Source organism: Boleophthalmus pectinirostris, unplaced genomic scaffold (assembly GCF_026225935.1).
Source record: "Boleophthalmus pectinirostris isolate CB_2022bp ecotype Guang Dong unplaced genomic scaffold, ASM2622593v1 HiC_scaffold_23, whole genome shotgun sequence".
Lineage (NCBI taxonomy): Eukaryota > Metazoa > Chordata > Actinopteri > Gobiiformes > Gobiidae > Boleophthalmus > Boleophthalmus pectinirostris.
In genome coordinates, this window is record NW_026571207.1 from 39,679,124 (window position 1) to 39,702,713 (window position 23,590).

The window sequence follows — 23,590 nt, forward strand, 5'->3', positions numbered from 1 at the left end:
ATTAAAAATATTATTGATAAAAGAGGAGGAGACATGGTCTGCACAGCATTGTTTAGTCCTGTTAAATCCTGTTTGAGACATAGTTTAGACCCGGTTTTAGTCCTGGTTTAGTCTTGGTTTAGTCTTGGTTTAGTCCTGGTTTAGTCCTGGTTTAGTCCTGGTTTAGACCTTGTTTAGACCTGGTTTGGACCTGGTTTTAGACCTGGTTTTAGACCTGGTTTAGATGAGGTTTAGACATGGTTTAGACCTGGTTTTAATCCTGGTTTAGTCTTGGTTTAGTCTTGGTTTAGTCCTGGTTTAGATCTTGTTTAGACCTGGTATAGATCTGGTTTTAGTCCTGGTTCTACTCCTGTTGTTAGACCTGGTTTAAACCTGGTTTTAGCCCTGTTTTTAGTCCTGGTTTAGTCATGGTATTATTCCTGATTTTAGACCTGGTTTAGTCCTGAATTAGTCCTGGTTTAGACCTGGGTTTAGTACTGGTTTAGTCCTGGTTTAGACCTGGGTTTAGTACTGGTTTAGTCCTAGTTTAGACCTAGTTTAGACCTGGTTTAGTCCTAGTTTAGACCTGGTTTAGTCCTAGTTTAGACCTAATTTAGACCTGGTTTAGACCTAATTTAGACCTGGTTTAGACCTGGTTTAGACCTGGTTTAGACCTGGTTTAGACCTAGTTTAGACCTGGTTTTAGACCTGGTTTAAGACCTGGTTTAGTGTCCGGCAATGAGTGGAATTACCGGGGAAAAAAAAAAAAGGGGGATATAGCCCAAAATGTGAAAACAGGATGTAGCGGCCAAAACTTGACCTGTGCAAGGTCTGCTATGGCTGCAGCGTGTGTGGTGTCTCGGACGCGTGTCTTCAGTAAAAGAGAGTACAAATACTGTATTCCTCAGCATTTATTAGCATACCTTATAGCATCTAAAAATACACAGATTCGGTTACGTAACTCTGGTACATGTAATCTGTTACTCCCCAACACTGCCCATGTAATCTACTGAGTCTCATGTATCCCTTGTGAAGAAATCAGAATCTCTCATGCCGATAACACCTGTCGATTAATTTATTATGTGTTAAAGTGTTTAATAAATGTTGTGCTTGTTTGCCGCAGGTATTCCTCTCGTGTAAGACGGAGGAGTTTGACCTGTACATGGACGCGCAGAGGGAGGCGGTCTGTTATAAAGAAATCACCACGGCACTCAGACAGTGGATCCTGCCCATGTTTGTGAGTACAGAGTGTTTAGTCTGCAGTGCTCCGCTGGGAATTGGCTGTGTTTATGAGCGGTGTGGTCATGTCCATGCTCAGATGTATGTCTGTATTTCTTATGTCATCCCAGACCGTTGTGGGACCTCATTTAGTTTTTGAGCGACAATGGTTTAAAGGGCCTATATTACACAAAACTGACTCTTGTGAGCTTTAAAGGTTGTATAGAGGATTTTTTAAGGGAAGAGAAATACAGCGACGGTCCTTGTGCGTGTGTGACACCACCTTCCCACCTTCCCATTTTTTTCCCTGTAATGCCACATTACTGCGATACAGCAAAAAGCAACACATTACAGTAATTCATTACTTTTATAACACATTACTCCCAACACTGAGTACTACATAATACTATTGCTCAAATATCTTGAAGATCTCCTGTAACTTGGTCTGGTAGCATCACCAATTGTCTCCATGAAGCTAGATATGCTTAATGCCATACTGTGGAACCAAGCAGTAACATCTCCATGGAGACATGAAGCAACACCCCACCACACTGACACACACACACACACACACACACACACACATACACACACCCACACACACACACGTAGACACACACACTCACGCACACACATGCACACACAGACACACACACACGGACATACACACACTGACACACTGACACACACACGGGCACACACACACACTCATTGACACACACACATGCACGCACACACACATGCACACGCACACACTCACACACACGTGCACACACACATGCAGACGCACACACACACACACTCACACACGCACACACATGCACACACACACACACACACTAGAGATGCGTGGATTGCGGTTACAACCGCGGACTCCGCGGCTAAACCGCGGGTCGGGCGGATGACGTGACGAAAAATAATATTTTAATTAAATTCGGGCGGGTGGCGGATTCACTACTCAAATAAAAAACTCTGAACTCGGAGCAAATGGGAGGAGACCAAGCGGATGGCGGGCGGGTGCGGTTTTGAAAAACTGTGGTTGCAAATGGATAGCGGGTGGATGATGAGTTTTGCGATGCGGTTGCGGATGAAAAAGTAGCCCATCCGCGCATCTCTAACACACACACACACATACATACACACACACACACACAGACACACACACTCACACACACACACACAGACACACACCCACACCAGAAAATGTACATATTCATGACACCTTTTTTAATTTACCCCAGAACTATTCCTTGTTTAACTCTTTAAAATACTTTGCTTTTGAGATTCCTTGGGGTAATAAATGTGTACTAACTAAAATATATATTCTTATGTGTATTATTATTAATTTTGATAAGTTCAGTCTTGAATCAGCCTTTCCTCTGACCTCCTGATCCTTCCCTCCGGTCTCCTCTTTTCCTTTGTTTAAACGTGTTTCTGTCCGTTCAGGAAAAGCGATTACGTGCCCTCATCCACAAACCCCTCTGCGCGCTCCGAGACCTCCTTGTCGGACCCAGGAACCTGATCCGGAAAAGACTGGACAAACTTCTGGACTATGAGCTCATAGAAGCCAAGAGCAACCTGAGCTATGAGGAGCAGGCCACAGCCAATACATACAAGTAAACAAACGCACAAAACGACACTCAACACGGACTAGAGCAGGACTAGACTGGCACAAGACTGGGACTAGACCGAGACTAGACCAGGGTCAGAGCGAGACTAGAGCGGGACTAGACCAAGACTAGACTAGGACCAGAGTGGGACTAGACTGAGACTAGACTGAGACTAGACCAGGATCAGAGAGACACCAGACTAGACCAGAATCAGAGCGGGACTAGAGCAGGACTAGAGGGGGGCTAGTCCGAGACTAGATCGAGACTACACCGAGACTAGACCGAGACTAGACCAGGGTCAGAGCGGGACTAGACCAAGACTAGACCAAGACTAGACCGACATTAGACCAAGACTAGACCAGAATCAGAGCAGGACTAGACTGGGACTAGACTGAGACTAGACCAGAATCAGAGCGGGGACTGTAGCGGGACTAGACCGAGACTAGATCAGGACCAGAGAGACACCAGACCAAAACTAGACCAAGACTAGACCAGAATCAGAGCAGAACTAGACCGGGACTAGACTAGGATCAGAGTGGGACTAGGCCAAGACTAGACTGAGACTAGACCAAAATCAGAGCAGGACTAGACTGGGACTAAAGCAGTATTAAATCTGAACTAGAGCAGGACATAAACTTGACCAAAACTGGACTGGACTAAAACAAAATTTGGACTAAACAACTATAAAATAATAGAGATTTTAAAAAAGTAAGATGACACCAGGGTTAAACGAGCTGAAACTAGAATTAAACGTGGAGGTCTGAAGGAGGTCTAAACTAGGACTAGACCAGGATTAAATCAAAGACTAAATCAGTTCTAAAAAGACACGGTCTAAACAGCAGGTCTGAAGCAGGAGCCTGTCATTATGGGATCACTGAGCTGGACACAAGTGTTATTTTGACCTCCTACACACCCAGGCCTATTAGAGGACATGATGGTACATATCATTTGAGGTTTGGGTTTTCAGTGCACGGATCACAGGTTGTGCCAGCGTCATGTCTGTAACTCAACACTGCTGTGGTTGAGTGTTCTCTCATCAAAGCGTAAGAAAATTTGATTCTGTTAACTCCTGTAAACCGTTTTTCTTTTGCTCTGAAGCCTCCCTGGACGACTGAGAGACATTCTGTGATCAAGTTTATACAAATCAAACTGTATTGCTGTAATATGTGTAAAGAACTGCAGCTTGTAAATACATAAACGTCAAATGTTGGCCTTCAGTGCCATCTGGTGGTCTTAAGGAGAACTGCTGCCAGAGATTTGATTTGCAGCAGGGGTCTCCAAACTTTTTCCTCCTGTGAGCTTCCTTTTCAAAGCAAAAATGCCAGCAAGCTACTAGTTTTAGTGACCGCAAGAAATTGAGACAGTTATAAGTAAGGGGGCGAGTCTTTGGGTACAGTTAGATGCCTATAAAACATAAACCATTGTCCATTTATTTTTGAACTTTTATTGCCACAAATCAATCCACATCAACAGTGTCCTGAGGCCGGGCCTTCACACAATTTAAATATTCACTTTTTTTTCCCCCTTCCCCCCTCTAGAAGAAGAAAGGAGAGAAAAAAATTTGCAAAAATAAAACAAAAAATAAGGCATGTTAGGGAATACGTGTCTTAAAAGTCAATAATTGGGCTCCATTTCTTTTCAAAAGTTGGCACCTTGAGCTGTAGTTGAGCCATTAACAGTTCCATTTTATAAACTCTTCAGATTTTTGATCTCCACTGTTCAGCGGTCGGTATTTCAGGTTTCAGCCAATAGATAGTGATAATTTTTCTTGCAGTCATCAGAAGAAGATGCAGCAGAAAGCACTGATCATGAGAGAGACCATCAGGAAATATATCAAGCAAAAACATCTTTGGGTCCATCAACAGGTCCCCAGCCAATATATTTTGTAGAACATCTTTAACATCAATCCAGAAACGTTTTATATCGAGGCAGTCCCAAAATATGTGAGTCTGGTCGCCCACAAGTCCACACTTTCTCCAACATTTGTCACTAAGACTACATTTTGAAATAAAAGTTTTCAGCGGAGTTCTAAAAAATCTTAATTTGACCTTCCAGTCAAACTCCTTCCAAATCTGACTTCCTACCCCTCTATAACAACCAGAACAAACTCGCCCAGGTATCATTATCCACAGTCAGATTAATTTCCATTTCCCATTGTTGTTTTATATGATTTGTATTATTAGACACGTCCATTAACAATTTTTGGTAAATCTTGCTCACTTGCTTTTCAATACGCCAGAATTTTCAAGTAGATCACTAAAATATTTGTCAGTATTTGTTGGGTCTCTTCTGATCCCAGTCCTTATGTTTTGTAATATAATTTCTTAACTGTAAGTACATGTAATGGTCACTGGAAGGTAAGCCGTATTTGGCTCTCAATTGGGAAAAAGTCTTAAATACATTTACTTCAAATAACTGACTGACTATGATCAAGCCTCTCTCTGCCCAGCACCTAAAGCTCCTATCTGAAAAAGATAGCAAGAACTCAACATTTCCATTTATTGGGACAGCTCGAGACAAGACCACAGCTCTCTTTAATAGTTTTTGTATCTGATTCCAAACATTCAGTGTATGATTGACCCACAAATTTGTTATCTTATTTTTTTTTCATGACTGTGAACTAAGAAATGGTAGACTTGAGAGGGAAACACCTGGTAATTATCCATTTATTAGTTATTATTAAAGCCTTCCAGATAATACTATGATAAGACATGTCATTAATCAGTGTTTTGTTATTCAGCACAATACATGTAATTCAGAAATCCCTTGGGGAGCGACCTGGAAGGGGGAGGAGAGCTACTGGTAGATCCCAAGCCACAGGTTGGAGACTCCTGATTTACAGTATTATGTCTATTATTTTTCAATGCTGTATTTCATGGGTTCAAAAATATATAATATTTTGTTTTAAATTGTTAATATCTATGGCAGTCACGCTACTTTTCATCATTTTGAAACCCTTGAATACAGGTTATCGACAGTGATGGGAAGATTACTTTTAAAATGTATTCCCCTACAGATTACAGATTACATACCCCAAAATGTAGTTTGTAACATAATCCATTAAATTACTTTAGGTGAGTAATGTAATCTGAATACTTTGCTTCTCTACAGCAAATCAAGTAATCCAAAGACTAGGGTATCGTAACATAAGATGTTTTGTCTGCTAAAAGAAAATAAAAAGCCCAGACTTTTCTTAACCAAATTAAAAATATTATTGATAGAAGAGGAGGAGGACACATCCGACTTGGTTTAGACCTGGTTTAGAACTAGTTTACACCTCATTTTAGTCCTGGTTTAGTCCTGGTTTTAGACCTGGTTGAGACCTGGTTTAGATCTAGTTTAGACCTGGTTTTAGTCCTGGTTTAGTCCTGTTTTAGTCCTGATTTCGACCTGGTTTAGACAATGAGTGGAATTACCGAAAAAAAAAAAAAAAAGAAAGAAGAACAGGGGGGGATACAGCCCAAAATGTGAAAACAGGAAAACAGGAAAATACCGCTGTGTAATCTATTTATTTCAATAAAGTAACTGTAATCCAATGACCACTCACTGAAACAGTAACTGTAACTGAATACAGTTACTCATAATTTGTACTCTGATTATGTAACACTGGTACATGTAATCTGTTACTCCCCAACACTGGCTATGGACATACGCTCACTAAAATACATGACATTGTACTTGTACTGATGTCCTTCCCCCTCTGCTCTCTTGCGCCCCCCACAGGACCATGAACACTCTCCTCCTCACAGAGCTGCCCCGGTTTAACACCGTGTCTCTGCAGCTCATCTGGAGACTGTTGGGGACGTTCAGTTGTTTACACCGAGACCTGGCCTCAGACATGACACAGCTCTTCCAGACTTTTGCTACTCAGGTACAACTGTATTTAACGTCTTTTACCTTGAACTTAGAGAATTTTTATCGACACTCAGTAGCTCAGTTTGATGTTAATTACCAGTGATTGTAGCTTTTTGCAAGACATATCATGCACCTGTCACCCCCAAGACAGAAATAGAATAAACAGCCTATACACATATTTTGCTTGAGTCTGCTTTAGAGGTAGAATCCACGACGACATCTGTGGATCATTAAGGTTTTAATAAGATAAGATAAGATATGCCTTTATTAGTCCCACAGTGGGGAAATTCCAGTGTTGCAATGCACAATTTCAGAACAGCAGGAAAAGGTAACACAGATAATAAATAATAGCTTAAAATAATTTAAAAATAGACTTAAAAATAATTTGGACATTATAAATTTTAATTTTGATATAAAATGACTTAATAAAAAAAAACAAGTCCACTGATGTCCACGTTAGAAAACTGTGATACTAAATGGGAGTTGACATGTTGAAAATATGCAATTACAGATGACTCAAACATGCATCAGTGCCTCCAAATACAAGTTTGGTGAGTAAGTAGTGAGAGGAAACAACTAGAATCACTGAGTGTGCAGAGAATTATTATTGACAGCACTTTGGAGAGGTTTGATAAGTATTTTGCAGACAACACAAATGTAAAGGTGTTATTAGGATGATGTTTTCTTGTTGTGTTTTTTGCAGCTCCCTCACAGCGGGATGAGCCCCAGTGCATTCTGGGAGTGGGCGGAGGCTACAGTGATGGAGGGCATGAGGAAACTGCAGGATCTGTGTCAGACTGTGGAGGAGGCTCTGAGCGCACCTGTCACTATGGTCTGTATTTACCACGACATTCTTCAGTATATAAACCGCTCTCTGCTGTGTACTGTGTATGAAGTCACTGTTCTCTATATTTGTCTGGGTTTAAAGACACGTGATCCAGCTATTTCAGTTCCGATATCGATTCCCATACTAAAACTTTAAGTATCTGTCTGTACCTGATATGAACCGATACCAGTGCAGAGCTAGTACTACTGCAATTTGACAACATTTTGGCTTCAGGCTGAATGACAGGGGAGACAGATGAATAAACCAACTGAGTGTACCTATTGCAATTTCAGAATTCGTAGAATATGGAGCCTATAGCCTATGCCACTGCTTATATTTTCATTACTGCATTTTATTCCAAGTCCTGTTGATAAGAGCGTAAGATGCTGTAGGGCCGTGTTTTAATTTAGGCTCATCGATTTGTGTTGATTAAGCTGGAAGTGCACTTTAGCTCACCTTGTACAATTTGTTGTTATTTAATTTATGATGACTGACTTACATTTGCACTTGAAAAATGTTAATAAAAGTTGTTAAATGTGTGCATGTTTTGTTGGCACTTTTCAATATTTTGAGGCAAATATAATGCTTCCTGTTCTGTTTCTGCATGGTATAGGCACAAGCTACAAAATAATTCGTAACGAGTCAAAGTATACGGTATACCCCAGTAAAATGCTGAGAAGGTTTAATGTTATCAAAATTTGGATACCGCCCAACCGTAGTAAATAGCGATGTCTGCTCAGCCTATTCTAGTGGACAGTCAGACACTTGACTACTACTGCTACTTACTAAAGTCACTGGTAACACTTTATAATAACTACACCTTATTTAGCCTTAATAAAGCATGAACAGAGACTTAATTAATAATGATTCAGGCTTAGTAACTACTTAATTACTACCTGAATTAGCACTTAACTTGCTCTTAATTCGCCTGTGCTGAAAATAGTAACTCAATACTTCTTAATTACTCATGAACTAACAATTTGCATGTTTACAAATGCATATTTAAGTACAAATTTGAGCATTTATTAATGATTAGTAAACCATGAGAGAATGATTTACTAATAATGTGATGCAATGATCATTCAGGCAGCTGTTATCTGTTAGTTAAGTCTTTCAGAGAGCTTTTCTAAAGTGAAGACTAATTATGCTTTATTAAGAATTTGTTAAGGTTGGTCAAATTCCAGAGAAACAATAATGCATTACTAGTAAATCATTCTCTCATAGCTTACTTATCATTAATAAATGCTCAAATGTGTACTTAAATATACATTTACAAGTGCACACACAAATGGTTAGTTCATGAGTAATTAAGTAAGAAATACTTATGAGTAACTATTTACAGCACAGGTGAAATAAGTGCAAGTTAAGTGCTAATTCAGGTAGTCATTAAGTAGTTACTAAGCATGAATCATTATTAATTAAGTCTTTGTTCATGCTTTATTAAGGCTAAATAAGGTGTAGTTATTGTAAAGTGTTACCAAATCACTTTGTTTTGCTGTTAAACTGTGTATGTGAGGGTTTAATAGCATTATCTATGTTCCTAGTCTTTTTTGGTCATTTTAGTACAAATTAATTTCCAGTTGTCTGGTCAAAAATGGTCAAAAACTGAGTGTGTGTGACTCTAGGAGCTGTTAAACCAGTCCCTGTCCCTAATCAACAGTTAAGTCATTCTCCTGCTTTTGTTGAAAATCAAACTAAACAGGACCATAAACACTCATATTGCTCACAGGCAAACATAAACAAACCTGTGTTATTAGGTTCTTTTTTTCACACCTAGAGTGTTATTTCATACCTGACAGTTTCGACTGCTCACTAGCGTCTTCCTCAGAGTGGTCACGTGATGTTGCTGTGACGTGTCTGGTCAGCTGATTTAAAAAAGAACCTAATAACACAGAATATCGGAAGACCAAATGAATCTCATTGGACTATAAACAAACCTGCACAAAGCTGCATTAAACACATTATAATGTCAAACGGGCTGATGTGGCTCTATAGTCGTTATGGTTTATATGTTGTAAAATTTAGTAATGTAAAGTTTATTTATGCAGAAGATTTGAATGAATAATCTGCTGCAGTGTAACTTGTACAATAGTCCCATATAATAATCCCACTCCTCTGTCCCTCTCTCCTTCATTCCTCCTCTCCAGCCTGTGCACCCGTGCTGGGCCCTCCGCTACCATCAGCTGTGTCAGAAGCACCCACGGGAGCGGATCTTTGAGGTGACATGTGGCGTGGTGGGCAGCAGAGACCTGGACCTGAGCCTGATTAAAGGGGAGCTGGTGGCTGTGGTCAGTGAGAGGGACAGTAAAGGAGACCGGAGGCGCTGGCTCGTGGACGCTGGAGGTCAGAGAACTTTCATTTATTTTGATTACATTTTTTATATAATTTTTATAATTTTGTACACCAAGCACATTAACAAAATAAACAGAACCAGACATAAGAAAAGTTAAGGCAAACCTGGATACACAGTGGTGACAGATGTAACTAAATTTAGTTACTTATGTAGAAGTACAGAGACTGGAGCAAAAAAAATTTTAAAAACCTCAAGTAAAAGTTAAGTAAAAGTACTTAAGAAAAAGTATTAAAATACCTTTTTAAAATGTACTTAAAGAGTAAAAAGTATTAAAAATGTTTCAATCCAGTTCAGAAATGTGGTGGAGTAGAAAGTACAGATAACTGCTCTCAACTGTAGTGAAGTAAAAGTAAAAGTATCCACTTGAAAATGTACAGATACCTAAAAAATTGTACTTGCGTACAGCACTTTTACTACTTCGTTACTTTCCACCACTTCACATACAAACAACTGTTTCGCTTTAATTTGTTTGTTTTTTCCCCTTTCTTTTCTGTAAATGCTATTTTTGTTAATGTATTTAGGACCTGCTCGACAAACGAGATGTTACATCTCAAAGGGCTTCCATTAATATTAAATTATATTCAAATAAATATTAATAATAAATCAGCTCAAAACATTTGTAATCAGGCAATAGAATGTTCAACAGAATTTGCTTCATTATCCCAAATTGTTGTATTTTCTACCTAATCCAACACATGAATGTGCGTTTATCTTTCTGAAAATAAAAACTGAAGGACAAAGCTTCACTCAAACTGTAGTGTTGTGTTTGCAGGGAAAAGAGGCTACGCTCCTGCTTCTAAACTGAGACAATACCAGGCACCTCCAGCAGAGGGCCCCCCGCCTCCATCTCCACAGCCCAACAGAGCGGACTCCCAACTGGAAGGGAGGAACCTGTCCAAGAGCTTAGACCTAGGCCCGTCCCCCTGTGCCCCCCCTACTCCCTGGCCCCCTCCCCCTCTTCCCCCTGGCCCCCTCCCCGTCCTCCCCCTCCAGCCCCAGGGTCCCAGTGAAACCCCGAGCTCCCCCCTTATCCCCGGCCGTGCCCGTGTTTCAGGTGAGAACTCAGACTCATCAGTGTCTTTTCAACTGCAAAATGTGACTATTATGGCCACTCCTCAAGTTATTTAAAGCCACAGTACATCACTTTTTAGCCAGTATGACCAAAAACATGATCTCTATCCAAATTAGATTTTAATTTAAGTCTGACAAAGAGCATTAGCCCACAGTTTTCCTGTTAGTTACTCCTACTAAACCGGTACTGATCACTGAAAATGTGTTGTTTTAATCCATCTTGTATGTTTTCTTGGTTTTATCTTTCCTTTTTTTTTTGTGTGTGTGTGCAATGTGTCACCATGGTAACTAATGAACATTCCAGTACACCCCCTGTCCTGGTTTAGTCCTGGTTCAGACCTGGTTTGAGTTCTGGTTTAGATCTGGTTCAGTCTTAGTTTAGGCCTGCTTTTAGTCCTGTTTTAGACCTGATTCAGTCCTGGGTTAGACCTGGTCTTAGGCCTGGGTTAGACCTGGTTTTAGTTCTGGTTTAGACCTGGTTTTTAGACCTGGTTTTAGTCCTGGTTTAGACCTGGTTTAGGCCTGGTTTAGAGTAGTTTTGATTTTAGTTCCGGTTTAGACCTGTTTTAGACCTGTTTTGGGCCTGGTTTAGTCCTGGTTTTAGTCCTGGGTTTTGTTCTGGTTCTAGTTCTGGATTTAGTCCTGTTTTAGTCCTGTTTTAGACCTGGTTTAGTCCTGGTTTAGTCCTGGTTCAGTCCTGTTTTAGTCCTGGTATAGACCTGTTTCAGTCCTGGTTTATTCCTGTTTCAGTCCTGTTTTAGTCCTGGTTTAATCCTGGTTTAGACCTGGTTTAGACCTGGTTTAGTCCTGGTTTAGTCCTGGTTTAGTCCTGGTTTAGACCTGGTTTAGACCTGGTTTAGTCCTGGTGTCAGTGTAAAGTATCAGTCGTACCTGAGCATGACTTTTTTGACTGTCCTTTTGCGTAATGTCTTGAATTGTCAGGCTACAGTGAGCAGCCGCAGTGTATGAGAAAAAACTTTATTATTTTTAGCCTGACACGGGCTATAAATATTCTACACTTCCCCACATGAACACTCTTAGCTTGACGACTCTCTCCGAGTTTAGTCGTGACAAAAAACGCCAAACTCGATCTTTCTCCCTTCCCCTCGCCAATGCAAAATGACTATGACATGGAGGTAAACTCGCAGATGTTTGAGAAAAGTTTGAGATCGGACTGTCTGGTGTTAATATTTCAGAGCGGCAGATGGAGCTGTCATGCGCGCCGCTGAAAAATGAGAGGGGATTTTGGCTTCGCTTTGGAGAAATCTTTTATAGGAAGAAACTGAAATATTGTAGCAAATGCAAGATGGATCACTACTTTGGGCTTGCATTTTTAGCTTTCACTGTACAGTATTTATTCTCCCTCTTGTGTAGCATATACTCACTGTCCTGAATTGTACCCTTTATGAAACTAAGTTAGTTAATCTATAAACGTAGACAGACCAGAATGAGTACCACAACTATTTCAGGATTTTATCTTACATAACGATGTATTTCTACTAATACTATGTAAGACCTTCCTAAAAGTGATTCTGTATAAAGAATAGGGATGGGCATTTGATGAAATTTTCTTAATCGATCGTCAGAAGAATTACCGATCGATTATCGATTCATCATTAACGTTTTTATATTAAAATTATCATCATTATTATTACTATCTGCACTACTAATCTGCATAAATAAATTCAACTTTACGACATATAAGTAACCACTCTAGAGCCACATCAGCCCGTTTGACATTATAATGTGTTTAATTCAGTTTTGCGCAACTCTCACAGAAATGAAACTTAAAACCACATCGCTAATTTGCATAAACTAAGCAAAGATAAAACTACAGCTCTTGTTCACTGATGCGGTCAGTTTCTGTCGGATTAAAAGACATGACTCAGTGGAATACAGGTTAGTGTGACCATATTTGCGTTTGTCAAAACCAGGACATCGTACGGGGGGTGGGAGGTGGGGACTCATCATCGACATTGTGCTACTCTCACCTGGCAAAACTTTTTCCCACTGGACACCAAAACACATGTGCTGCTTTGTACACTGTGCACATGGACTCACACTTGTCCCGAACGCAACGGAAAGCGTGGAATTTCTTGTACAAGTCATTGTTAAATACACATTTGTGTTTCGGCACGTTGCAGACTGACCAACTGTTTGTGTCTCGCTCCTTCTGAGTGCAGATAGACACATGTACAGACCCCTGTTTGGTCACGCTATCCTCTGTGCCATATACTCACTGTCCTCTGTACCATGTACTCACCGTCCTCTGTACCATGTACTCACCGTCCTCTGTACCATGTACTCACCGTCCTCTGTACCATGTACTCACCGTCCTCTGTACCATATACTCACTGTCCTCTGTGCCATATACTCACTGTTCTTGTCCTGAATTGTGCCCTTTATGAAACTGTAGCCCTTGAATACTCATTAATTACTTGAGTGGGCTCTGGGTTCTTTTACAGTGTACTCTCGTACTAAACCTAACCTACTTCTAATATTTTGGGACAGCAGTACAGCACCTTTAATACCAGACAGGAAATGACCAAAAGCAGATAGTCTATGGGGTACCAAATTAACACCAGACACAAAGTAGATTTAAAATAACCCTCCCTTTAATAAAGAAAAAATAAATAAAAATGCACAACTTGAAATGCTTTCAAGCTTCACAAAAATGTACAACTCTATTGTTCATTTACTAGTCCTAATGCCGGCATCTAAATACACCCTAAGTTGCAGGCCTGTATCGATGCTCGGGTACGGTGTGACCAAAACCTCCGGCTCACTTCACTCAAAGAGCAAAAAACAAAATAAAAGCAGGGTACCTCGATAATCGTGTTAATCCCACCCGAATCATCCGTCCAGTTCCGTGGCTCCTCGTCTGCTCTGATAATACAGCTCGGCGTCCCATTAGGACGATACCCTCTGAATTTGAGAACGGTCAGAAAGATGGTTCGACAGTTACATGTGGAACAGACAAATAGACACACAGACAGACGTTTTTTGAATTAATATAGATAGATATAGAATGCAGATTTTCTAACTCAATACATCATAGTGTGAGACTTGGCCTATTAAAGGCCAAAGAGAATGTCCCCTCTTTCCCGGGCGCAGCAGTTCAAAAAAACGCCCGGGAGGAATGCCTAATTGATTTTGACTCTTTGCTGTGAATGGTACACTTTTCTTAGTTATGGAGATAGTCTTGGCTCATCTGATCAGACACAATCTTGGATCTTTTTAAGATCTTATTATACTTATTATATTTCCATGGACACAATCACCCGTGCTTCTCCAACACTGTGTGTCTAAACTTTTCCCTCCTCGCTCTTGTGCACTCACAGCGAGGAGACAGACCGCTGTTGATCAGAAAATGTGCCTACATTTATTAAGGCTGGATGCAGGTTAGATGTTCTTCATGTCTTCAATGCTACATCACTTTTTATTTGATGAAAACTCACCTCATATTAGTGGAGATGCGTTCATAAATCCCAGCTGGAAAGATTTGTCGTGTAACTCAGACACACGTAACCGTGACGCGCACACTGTACAAGCATCTCACCCTCAGAAACAGCATCTCATGATAAATACAGAATATATACAGGATGGTAAACTACTATTGTAGCCACAGCTGCCCTGGGGCACACTGACAGAAGTGCAGTTGCCGTGCCAATTGGCGCCATCGGTCCACCACCATCACTAACACACCACTTTCATACTAGGCAATGTGGGTGAAGTGTCTTGCCTAAGGACACACAATGATTGATGGGTTGATGGGGGAAACCGGAGCACCCGGAGGAAACCCATCCAGACACAAGGAGACACATGCAAACTCCACACAGAAAGGCCTAGGCGACCCGGGGATCGAACCAGGAACCTTCTTGCTGTGAGGCATGAGTGCTAGCCATCAGGCGGTTCTAGTCTCTGAGCGGCGCGGGGGGTGACGGCTTGCTAATGACGCCGGGCTTTAGCGAGACGTTAGCGCGACAGCTTTAGCCCTGTGTGTTCGCGTCTTCATTGCCACCGCTCGTCTCGTTAAAAGCAGAGAGGGGGACATGTAGCCGGAGCTTTAACCTTTTCACTCAGAGCCGCAGTCGTTTGTACTTATCAGTGGTAGTGGTAGAGGGAAAAATGACTCGAGACCAGATAGAAAACACTGCAAGTTCATTATTGCAGTGATGCCTAACGGTACACTACGGAACTTTTTGGTCACGTCACTGTCTGTTTCTATGGAGATGTCATCACTCTATCTGGAATGTTCCGCAGTGTGACATTAAACAGATCTGTCTTAGATTTATTCAATTACAGGTGGTTTTACAGCTCAAAAATATCTACAAAATCCGACATTCTTACTGTGAGCGTGGTCGCCTCTCCACAGATCTGAACTGTAACTTGGTCTGGTTTGGTCTCCATGAAGACAGAAAGGTGTAATGCCATACTGTGGAACATTCTAGACAAAGCAAGAACATCTCCATGGATAAAACCACCAGAACATACACCCCCAGACCTGGTTTAGTCCTGATTTAGTCCTGGTTCAGTTCTGGTTTAGACCTGGTTCAGTCCTGGTTCAGTCCTGATTTAGACCTGGTTCAGTCCTGGTTTAGACCTGATTCAGTCCTGATTTAAACCTGGATTAGTCCTGGTTCAGTCCTGGTTTAGACCTGGTTCAGTCCTTGTTTAGACCTGGCTTGGTTCAGTCCTGGTTTAGACCTGGCTTTAGTCATGGTTTAGTCCTGATTTAGACCTGGCTTGGTTCAGTCTTGGTTTAGACCTGGCTTGGTTTAGTCCTGATTTCGACCTGGTTCAGTCCTTGTTTAGACCTGGCTTGGTTCAGTCCTGGTTTAGTCCTGATTTAGACCTGGCTTGGTTCAGTCCTGGTTTAGATCTGGTTTAGAGCTGGTAACAATATATTTCATTTCAATCACAAATATGGATCTAACAGATCTCTTCATCTAACAGATCTCTTCAGATCTCGTACACGTCACTAAACCTGTACACTTCATTTCACGTATTATCCTCGACTCTTTCTGGGTTCCAGGTGGTGGCGGCGTACCCTTTCAAGGCCAGGGGGCACCGGGAGGTCTCTCTGGGGGCAGGAGAGCCGGTGCGAGTCCTGGAGCCCCACGATAAGAAGGGCAACCCCGAGTGGAGCTTGGTCCAGACGCGAGGAGGGCAGAGCGGGTACGTGCCCTCCAACTACCTCACCGTGGTCCCACAGACAAGCCACCTGCGGCCCTACCCCTGAGACACCGAGAGACTGGACCAGAACCAGAGCCAGAACCAGAGCCAGAACCAGAAGCAGAGCCCGTGTGGCAGCGTTTGCACACTTTAATTTTGTATCGACTATCAGTGTTGAACTATCGGACCTTTATCTGCTATTTATTCCGTGGCGTTTGAGCGAGCGCTAATCGAACACAGAAAAAAGAATGTCGAGGTTTCGTTAAAGCGATTTCAAGTTCTGAATCTCAATTTGAGTTTGCACAAGTTCATAGATTTTAGTTTGTTGTTTTAAGACTTTCTGACAGGTTTCAGTGCCTTGTGTTAATATTAAAGATGCACTGTGTAACTTTTCTGGTCTGCTTGTCCCCATGGAGATGCTTTTTAGACTTGAATGTTCCACAGTATGGCTTTATCTTTCCTACATTTATGTGATTATAGGTGTCATCATTAGTGTACACAGTGATTTTAGATATCTGCTGTTATCAAACGATTCTTGGGCCCAGACTGAAAAGAAAACATCATTTATTTCCTTTAAACTCAGTCAGCGTGTGGTAAAAATGATCATCCAAATGTTTTGTAACTTGTGAGACTGAGGGGCTCTGTCAGATCGTAACCATCAGACATCAGCAATGCTATGGCAACAGCCAATAAAACAGAGCATCAGAGGAGTGACAAACACACAGACTCAACATACAAACTTGTGAAATATCGAAAAATAATGAGGTGAATTTATTCCTCACCTCTCTTTAAGTTGTAAAGTTAAACTACAGCATCTCATCCACATTATCCATAGAGACTGTCCTCAGTACTTCTAAGGATACATTCAGACTGCAGGGCTTAACGCTCAATTCGGATTTTTTTTGTGAAATCTGATGTTTTTGCGAGGTCGTTCACATTTCCAATTAAATGCGACTTGTATGTGATCTCCAGTGTGAACATTAAACGACCCAAAAGTGTCGCACATGTGCACTGGAGACACGACGACGTCAACTGCAGTGAGCATGCTGTGTGTTTACAGAAGTTGTCCAAACACTGAGCATTGAGCACCTGGAGATTTTAAAGTTTCTCTCGTACCGGAGCCAGAACATGAACAACTTACTTGTTTTAAGGACGAGATTGAGAAGGAGAAGGTTTTGGCCGTGGTGTTTTGTGGGGCAGTAGCATTGACGTCCGTTGAAAGGAACGTGTGGATGTGGAGACGTAGCCAAGAGTGGTGAGTGGTGATGTGCTTCGCTTCAGCGACACGGAGTTCATTAACAATTTTCATGTGCCGAGAAGAACATTTGTGTATATTTGTGACTTGTCAATAACGTGTAGGTCGGATGAATGCGCTATGGCCGTTCAGACTGAAGTCGCATGTCAAAAGATTGGATATGTATCGGTTTTAGGAGCACATATCCAAGTGTCCTGGGTTGCATTTGAAAAAATCGGATCTGTGTCGTTCAGGCTGTCATTAAAAGATCAGATACAGATCACATAGGGGCCAAAAAATCTGATTTGGGTCACTTCAGGCTGCAGTCTGAACGTAGTCTGAGTCTCGTGCAGGTTGAGGTGAAGCTGCAGATTAGTGATAGTGACTCTACTACCTGTGGACATTATCTCCAGCTTTCTGTGAATTAAAAATCCTGTATCTGAAATATTGCTCCACATTTCCCAAATAATAATAACACAGTTTGACTTGTATCTGAACTAGAAGTGCAGAGCTCTGATTTTTGAACACTTAAGAGTGTCAGAGCGACTGGTTTTACTGTAAACAGGAAACCGCTGACGTGATCGCTCTCACAACTTTATATTCTGCTCCAGTCTTTGTGATCGTAGATTTAAAATCTTGTAAGATTCTTCTTGTTTGTGGTGTGAGCTTTTTGTCGCACGTTTAAAAATTTTTTAAGATTGAAAATTCCTGCAATGTGTGGTGGTCTTAAAGCTTGTTAGTTGCCAGTTGAATATTATGAGACATTTTGGGCCAGTGTTTGGCAGTAAATCATTTTATTACACCAATTTATAGGACAATATGAGCCGAACCAAAATCTGATCCACCAAAATGTTCAATATCGGTGCAGATATAGTGCCAGGGCAGCAGACAGGGGGACAAAGAGGTCTGTTGTTTCAAGCTCCAGGGTTTTAGGGGCCCAGAGTTGGACCCTCTTCCTGTCTATTTATATTAAATGGGGCCCCTGTGAGGTCTCTTGCCCCAGGCCCCCGAATTTTCCATCAACAGGCCTGTCCAATACCTGTATCGTATCGGTACATCCCTAGTTTTAATTGCTCACACACCTTGCGGCAGACATGCGTCTCCACATCTGACATGTGACTTTGCCTGGTGATGTCAGAGACTTGTCTCCATGGAAAAAGATCTGTTTAATGCCATACTATGGAACATATAAGCAAAGACCTGGAGTTTAGCAAGTGGCATACTACCCACATGTTTAAAGCAGGGATGGGCATTCGATTAAATTTCCTTAATCGATCGTCGGGAGAATTAACGATCATTATCCATTAATCATTAACGTTTTTATATCAAATTTATCATCATTATTATTACTATCTGCACTACTAATCTGCATAAATTTAACTTTACGACATATAAACCGTAACCACTATAGAGCCACATCAAGCTGTTTGACATTATAATGTGTTTAATGCAGCTTTGTGCAAGTCTCACAGAAACAAAACTTAAAACCACATGGCTAATTTGCATAAACTAGAAGAAAAAAAACAGCTCTTGTGCGCCGATGCGGCACCACTCAGTGGAATACAGGTTAGTGTGACCATATTTGCATTTGTCAAAACCAGGACACTGTATGGGGGGAGGGAGGTGGGGACTCGTCATTGACATTGCGCAAGTCTCACCTGGCAAAACTTTTTCCCACTGGACACCGAAACATATGTGCTACTTTTTACACTGTGCACATGGACTCCCACTTGTCCTGAATGCAATGGAAAGCGTGGAATTTCTTGTACAAGTCATTGTTAAATACACATTTGCGCTTCTGCACGTTGCAGACTGACTGACTGTGTTTGCTCGTCCTTCTGAATGCAGAGAGCTACATGTAGTACATGTTTGGTCACGCGACGCACAGCAACCTACATTCGGTTTGTGGATTAAAATGAATGTAATCGATGAAATTCTTAATGATCAATTATCGATTAATCGACTAATCGTGCCCATCCCTACTTTAAAGTTACATAGTGCATCTTTAAACATGTGAAACAGCTGTCAGGAACAGATCTTGTAGGCCTAAAACTGATCAACGTCACAACTCAAGTCATTTTAAGATTTAAGATCATCTATGACTTTATTTCTTTGATTTTGTGTCTTTTTTTTACTAAACCTGTTTACGGAGACAATGTGTTATCTGCTTTTGTATTAAAAATTATCCAGGTCCATTTGTCTCTAGCACAAAAATAACATTGTGAGTTTAATGAAGGGACAGATGTGTTATTGTTGTTGTTTTGGTCTTAAATCCGTTGTCTTCTGTCAGACCTGGACTGTTCATGTAGATATGTACAAATGTAAAAATGCAAGTATTTATTTATAACATGTGACCATATGTCGTTTGCCATTTGACTTGACCAAAATATATGAAGAAATCTTAAAACTGAACTGTCATGACTCTTGTGTGTTTATTTGTTTGCATATCGGCTCGATACTCAATGTACTCAAGAATGTAAATGCATGGGTTGGACAATTAATCAAATAAATTCAAATACTTACAGTTTTTAATATTCAAGATGTTGAAAAATTGTAAAATTGTGAAAGTTTCCTGATTTTCTTACTTACAAAGCAGGATTATACACGCTGTTAGGTATCCTCAAAAAAACATTCAGCGTGTTCTCTTAAAAATAACCACTGGAATTGATCGATTATAATCCAAAAGAATTTATTCCCTAAACAATGTAATTCTAATACAGAGCTCTGGGTCAGATTGTTGTCCCTAACTGCCTATGGCTACAGAGGTCTTATGATCAGGCAACCCAACTGCCCCTGAACTAACTTAACCCAGTTAATATAGACATATGCAAATAATATGTTGAACAGGTAACGCCTTGAGTCTTCTCTGGAGTATCTCTGCATTCCTTTAGGTTTAGGGAGTTGACAGCAGCCCAATGTAAATCACCCGTTTGTTTAGTTTCGCACCAGGCCGACCCATCTCCACTGCTGCTGCTCTGTGATGAAATCCCCTAAACAGACACCCCCTATATCTGCAAAGGATTACCTTAAAAGCATACATGTTTCACATCGTGGTACCTTTAAACATACATAAGATTTCAGTGGTTAAACAACTCAATGCGTAATAGTCAAATATAATTTCAATACTTGATATATGCATGTGATACACTCACGATACTGTATTACTTGATATAGTCTTCATTTCCCCCTTTTGACCTCTCTTAAGAGGTCACTCATCCAAGTAGGGTAACATCATGTGGTTTTGGGTCCTTTTCAATATCCTTCATATACAGCTGGGGACACTGTCCTTTTGGATCAGGGCGAATGGCACTGTTAATGACCTTAAGACACAGAGCACAAATACAAGGAATACAACAACATCCAACTAATGCAAATATAGCCAATACAGCTACCAATGAGGTGATCAATGAGACCACTAAACCTTTCCATTTTCCCAAAACATTGTCTAACCATGCAGTAAGTGGGTTGTCCACTCCAGCTGCATCATGCATTTCTTTTGACAACATCCGTAACCCTTCAAGGGCCTTGGTCACCGACCCATCAGGAGCTGTATTATTAGGAATAAAAGTACAACATTGATTATCAAACAAATGACAAACTCCTCCACGCTCAGCTAGGATCATATCAAGAGCCATCCTATTTTGAAAAGCAACTAAAGATGTTGGATGGAGTTGATCAGCCAAACCTTCCACTGCGTCTCTGGTTAGGTTACTAAGCCTTAACAAATTATAATAAATGTAATTAATACGATCAACATTTGTTGGGTGTGTTTGGAATAATTACAGAAATTATAGGTATATTCTCAAAACCGGCTGCTATTTGATCCACCAATTTATACTCATCAGGAACTGATGTACAGTGAAAATTCAGACAGCACGAATAGTAGCGATGAGGATGACCTGTCATGCTTAGAACTGCATAGCATAACAGAAAAGGACAGGAAAATAATATGGATAACCACAACGGTGTCCGGCGTGAAACTTAAAATGGAGCTGGATACAGGTTCAGCTTTGTCAGTAATCTCTGAGACCGACTACAACAGACTGTTTTCCGAAATACCATTAGAAAAGACCTCAGTGATGTTAAAAACATACACAGGGGAGAAAGTGTCGCCAAAGGGCAAACTTAAAGTGGATGTGACTTATGGTGACAAAACACACCAGTTAGAGCTCTATGTGCTGAAAACCGCAGGACCCGCTCTTCTTGCACGTGAGTGGCTAAGGAAAATTCAGCTTGACTGGCATGCGATTAAAGCTCTCAACATATCAACAAGCCTCAAGAGCTCCAATGGAAACTTTAATCAAAGACTATTGCAGCTGTTAAAGGCTAACGCACAAGTGTTTGAGAAAGGCATTGGTAAACTTAAGCACCTGAAGGCAAAAATTTAACTTGACAAAGATGCCACACCAAGATTCCACAAGGCACGCCCAGTGCCTTATGCACTTCGCCCAAAAATAGATGCCGAACTGCAAAAGTTAGAGACATCTGGCATTCTATCAAAGGTTGACTGGAGTGACTGGGCTACACCCATTGTTCCAGTGATTAAGAAAGGGAAAAGTGGAGATGTGCGTATATGTGGAGACTTCAAAGTGAGCATTAACCCAGTGCTGCGCACTGTGCAGTATCCCCTGCCACGAATTGAAGACATCTTCTCATCTTTGGCTGGAGGGGAGAAGTTTTCAAAGATTGACTTGTCACAAGCCTATCTCCAGATGGAGGTGGAGGAGTCAAGCAGAAAGTTCTTAACAATCAATACACATAAGGGACTGTACCAGTACAATCGTCTCGTGTTTGGCATTGCCTCAGCTCCAGCCATCTGGCAAAGAGCAATGGATCAGGTACTTCAGGATATACCTAGAACACAATGCTACCTTGACGACATAATTGTGACAGGAAAAGACGATGATGATCACTTCCAAAATGTAAGCAAGGTGCTCACCAGGCTGAATGAATATGGCTTACGGGCAAAGCGAGAGAAATGTGAATTTTTCAAAAGTGAAATCTCATACTGCGGACATGTCATTGACAAACATGGCTTACAAAAATCACAGGAGAAAATTGAGGCAGTGTTGAAAGCACCTAAACCAGAAAATGTGTCACAGCTAAGATCATATCTGGGGCTGGTAAACTATTACCACAAGTTTCTCCCAAACCTTGCCTCAGTGTTGTACCCATTGAATGCGCTACTACAGACAGGAGTGAAATGGCATTGGTCAGAAAACTGTGAAAAGGCATTTGCAGAAACAAAACGACTAATAACATCTGATGAACTACTCACCCACTATGATCCAGCACGGCCCATCCGACTAGCATGTGATGCGTCCCCGTATGGCATTGGTGCTGTCTTATCACATACTATGGACAATGGACTTGAGCGCCCAGTTGCATTCGCTTCGAGGTCTCTTTCTTTTTTTTTTCCATTAAAGTTTATTGGAGACAAAAGGAACAATATATATCATACATTGACACAGCATTTCAATTATAGTCCTTTCTCCTTTTTTTTTAAAGTAAATAAAGTCATTGTATTTACATTAGAGAATTTATCAAGCTTGAACAAAAGGAAAAAAGCTTGATAATATTAAAACTAATTATAACAAAACAAAAGAAAAAAAATTAAAATAAAACCATAACAATAATAATAAACAAAATAATATATATCTGCATATACATGTACATACACCCAGACACATAAACAAACACATACATATATACATATACATACACACACACACATACATATATATATATGTATATATACATACACATACATGCATACACACATGCACACATATACACATACACGGTCAAAAATAAAAATACAATGGCTTCATAGAGTCATACTCAATCAAAGTCGGATCTAAATGGGGCAACAAACATTCTCCAAGTTTTCCAGTAATTGTCAAATTTGTCAAAGTCAAGTCTCATATTAAATATCAGTTTTTCCATTACATAAATGGTGTGAACAACATTTATCCAATCTTCAATGCTCGGAACTTTATCACTAAGCCATCTTTTTGTAATACACTTTTTCCCAGCAGCCAATAATATGTTATAAATATATTTTTTCTTATGTTCTATAAGATGGGCAGGCTTTATCCCAAGGTACAATGTCTCAAATTTGTGTGGTAAAGTAACAGAGAGAACTTTTTCAATACTGCTCCTGACCTGAGACCAGAACTGTGAAAGTGCTGGACATTCCCAAAATATGTGATAATGCCCGGCGCTTCCTGTCCCACACTTTCTCCAACAGGAGGTATCCCTCCCCGTAG

At 40.7% G+C, this 23,590-nt stretch overlaps 1 protein-coding gene across 2 annotated transcripts in view; it reads left to right on the forward strand.

Annotated features, from left to right (window-relative positions):
- arhgef37 (Rho guanine nucleotide exchange factor (GEF) 37) overlaps positions 1-19,733 on the forward strand; it is a 91,885-nt gene extending 72,152 nt beyond the window's left edge. Inside the window, exons 9-15 of one of the 2 annotated variants that reach the window (XM_020937756.2) lie at positions 1,103-1,216; positions 2,644-2,813; positions 6,531-6,678; positions 7,366-7,494; positions 9,636-9,831; positions 10,614-10,895; positions 15,948-19,733. In XM_020937756.2, coding sequence (XP_020793415.2) covers positions 1,103-1,216; positions 2,644-2,813; positions 6,531-6,678; positions 7,366-7,494; positions 9,636-9,831; positions 10,614-10,895; positions 15,948-16,039 — 1,131 coding nt within the window. In that variant the 3' untranslated portion in view covers positions 16,040-19,733. Of the gene's footprint in view, positions 1-1,102; positions 1,217-2,643; positions 2,814-6,530; positions 6,679-7,365; positions 7,495-9,635; positions 9,832-10,599; positions 10,896-15,947 lie in introns of those variants that run through there. The other variant, XM_055159159.1, reaches the window with a different exon arrangement.
- Positions 19,734-23,590: the final 3,857 nt, after the last annotated feature.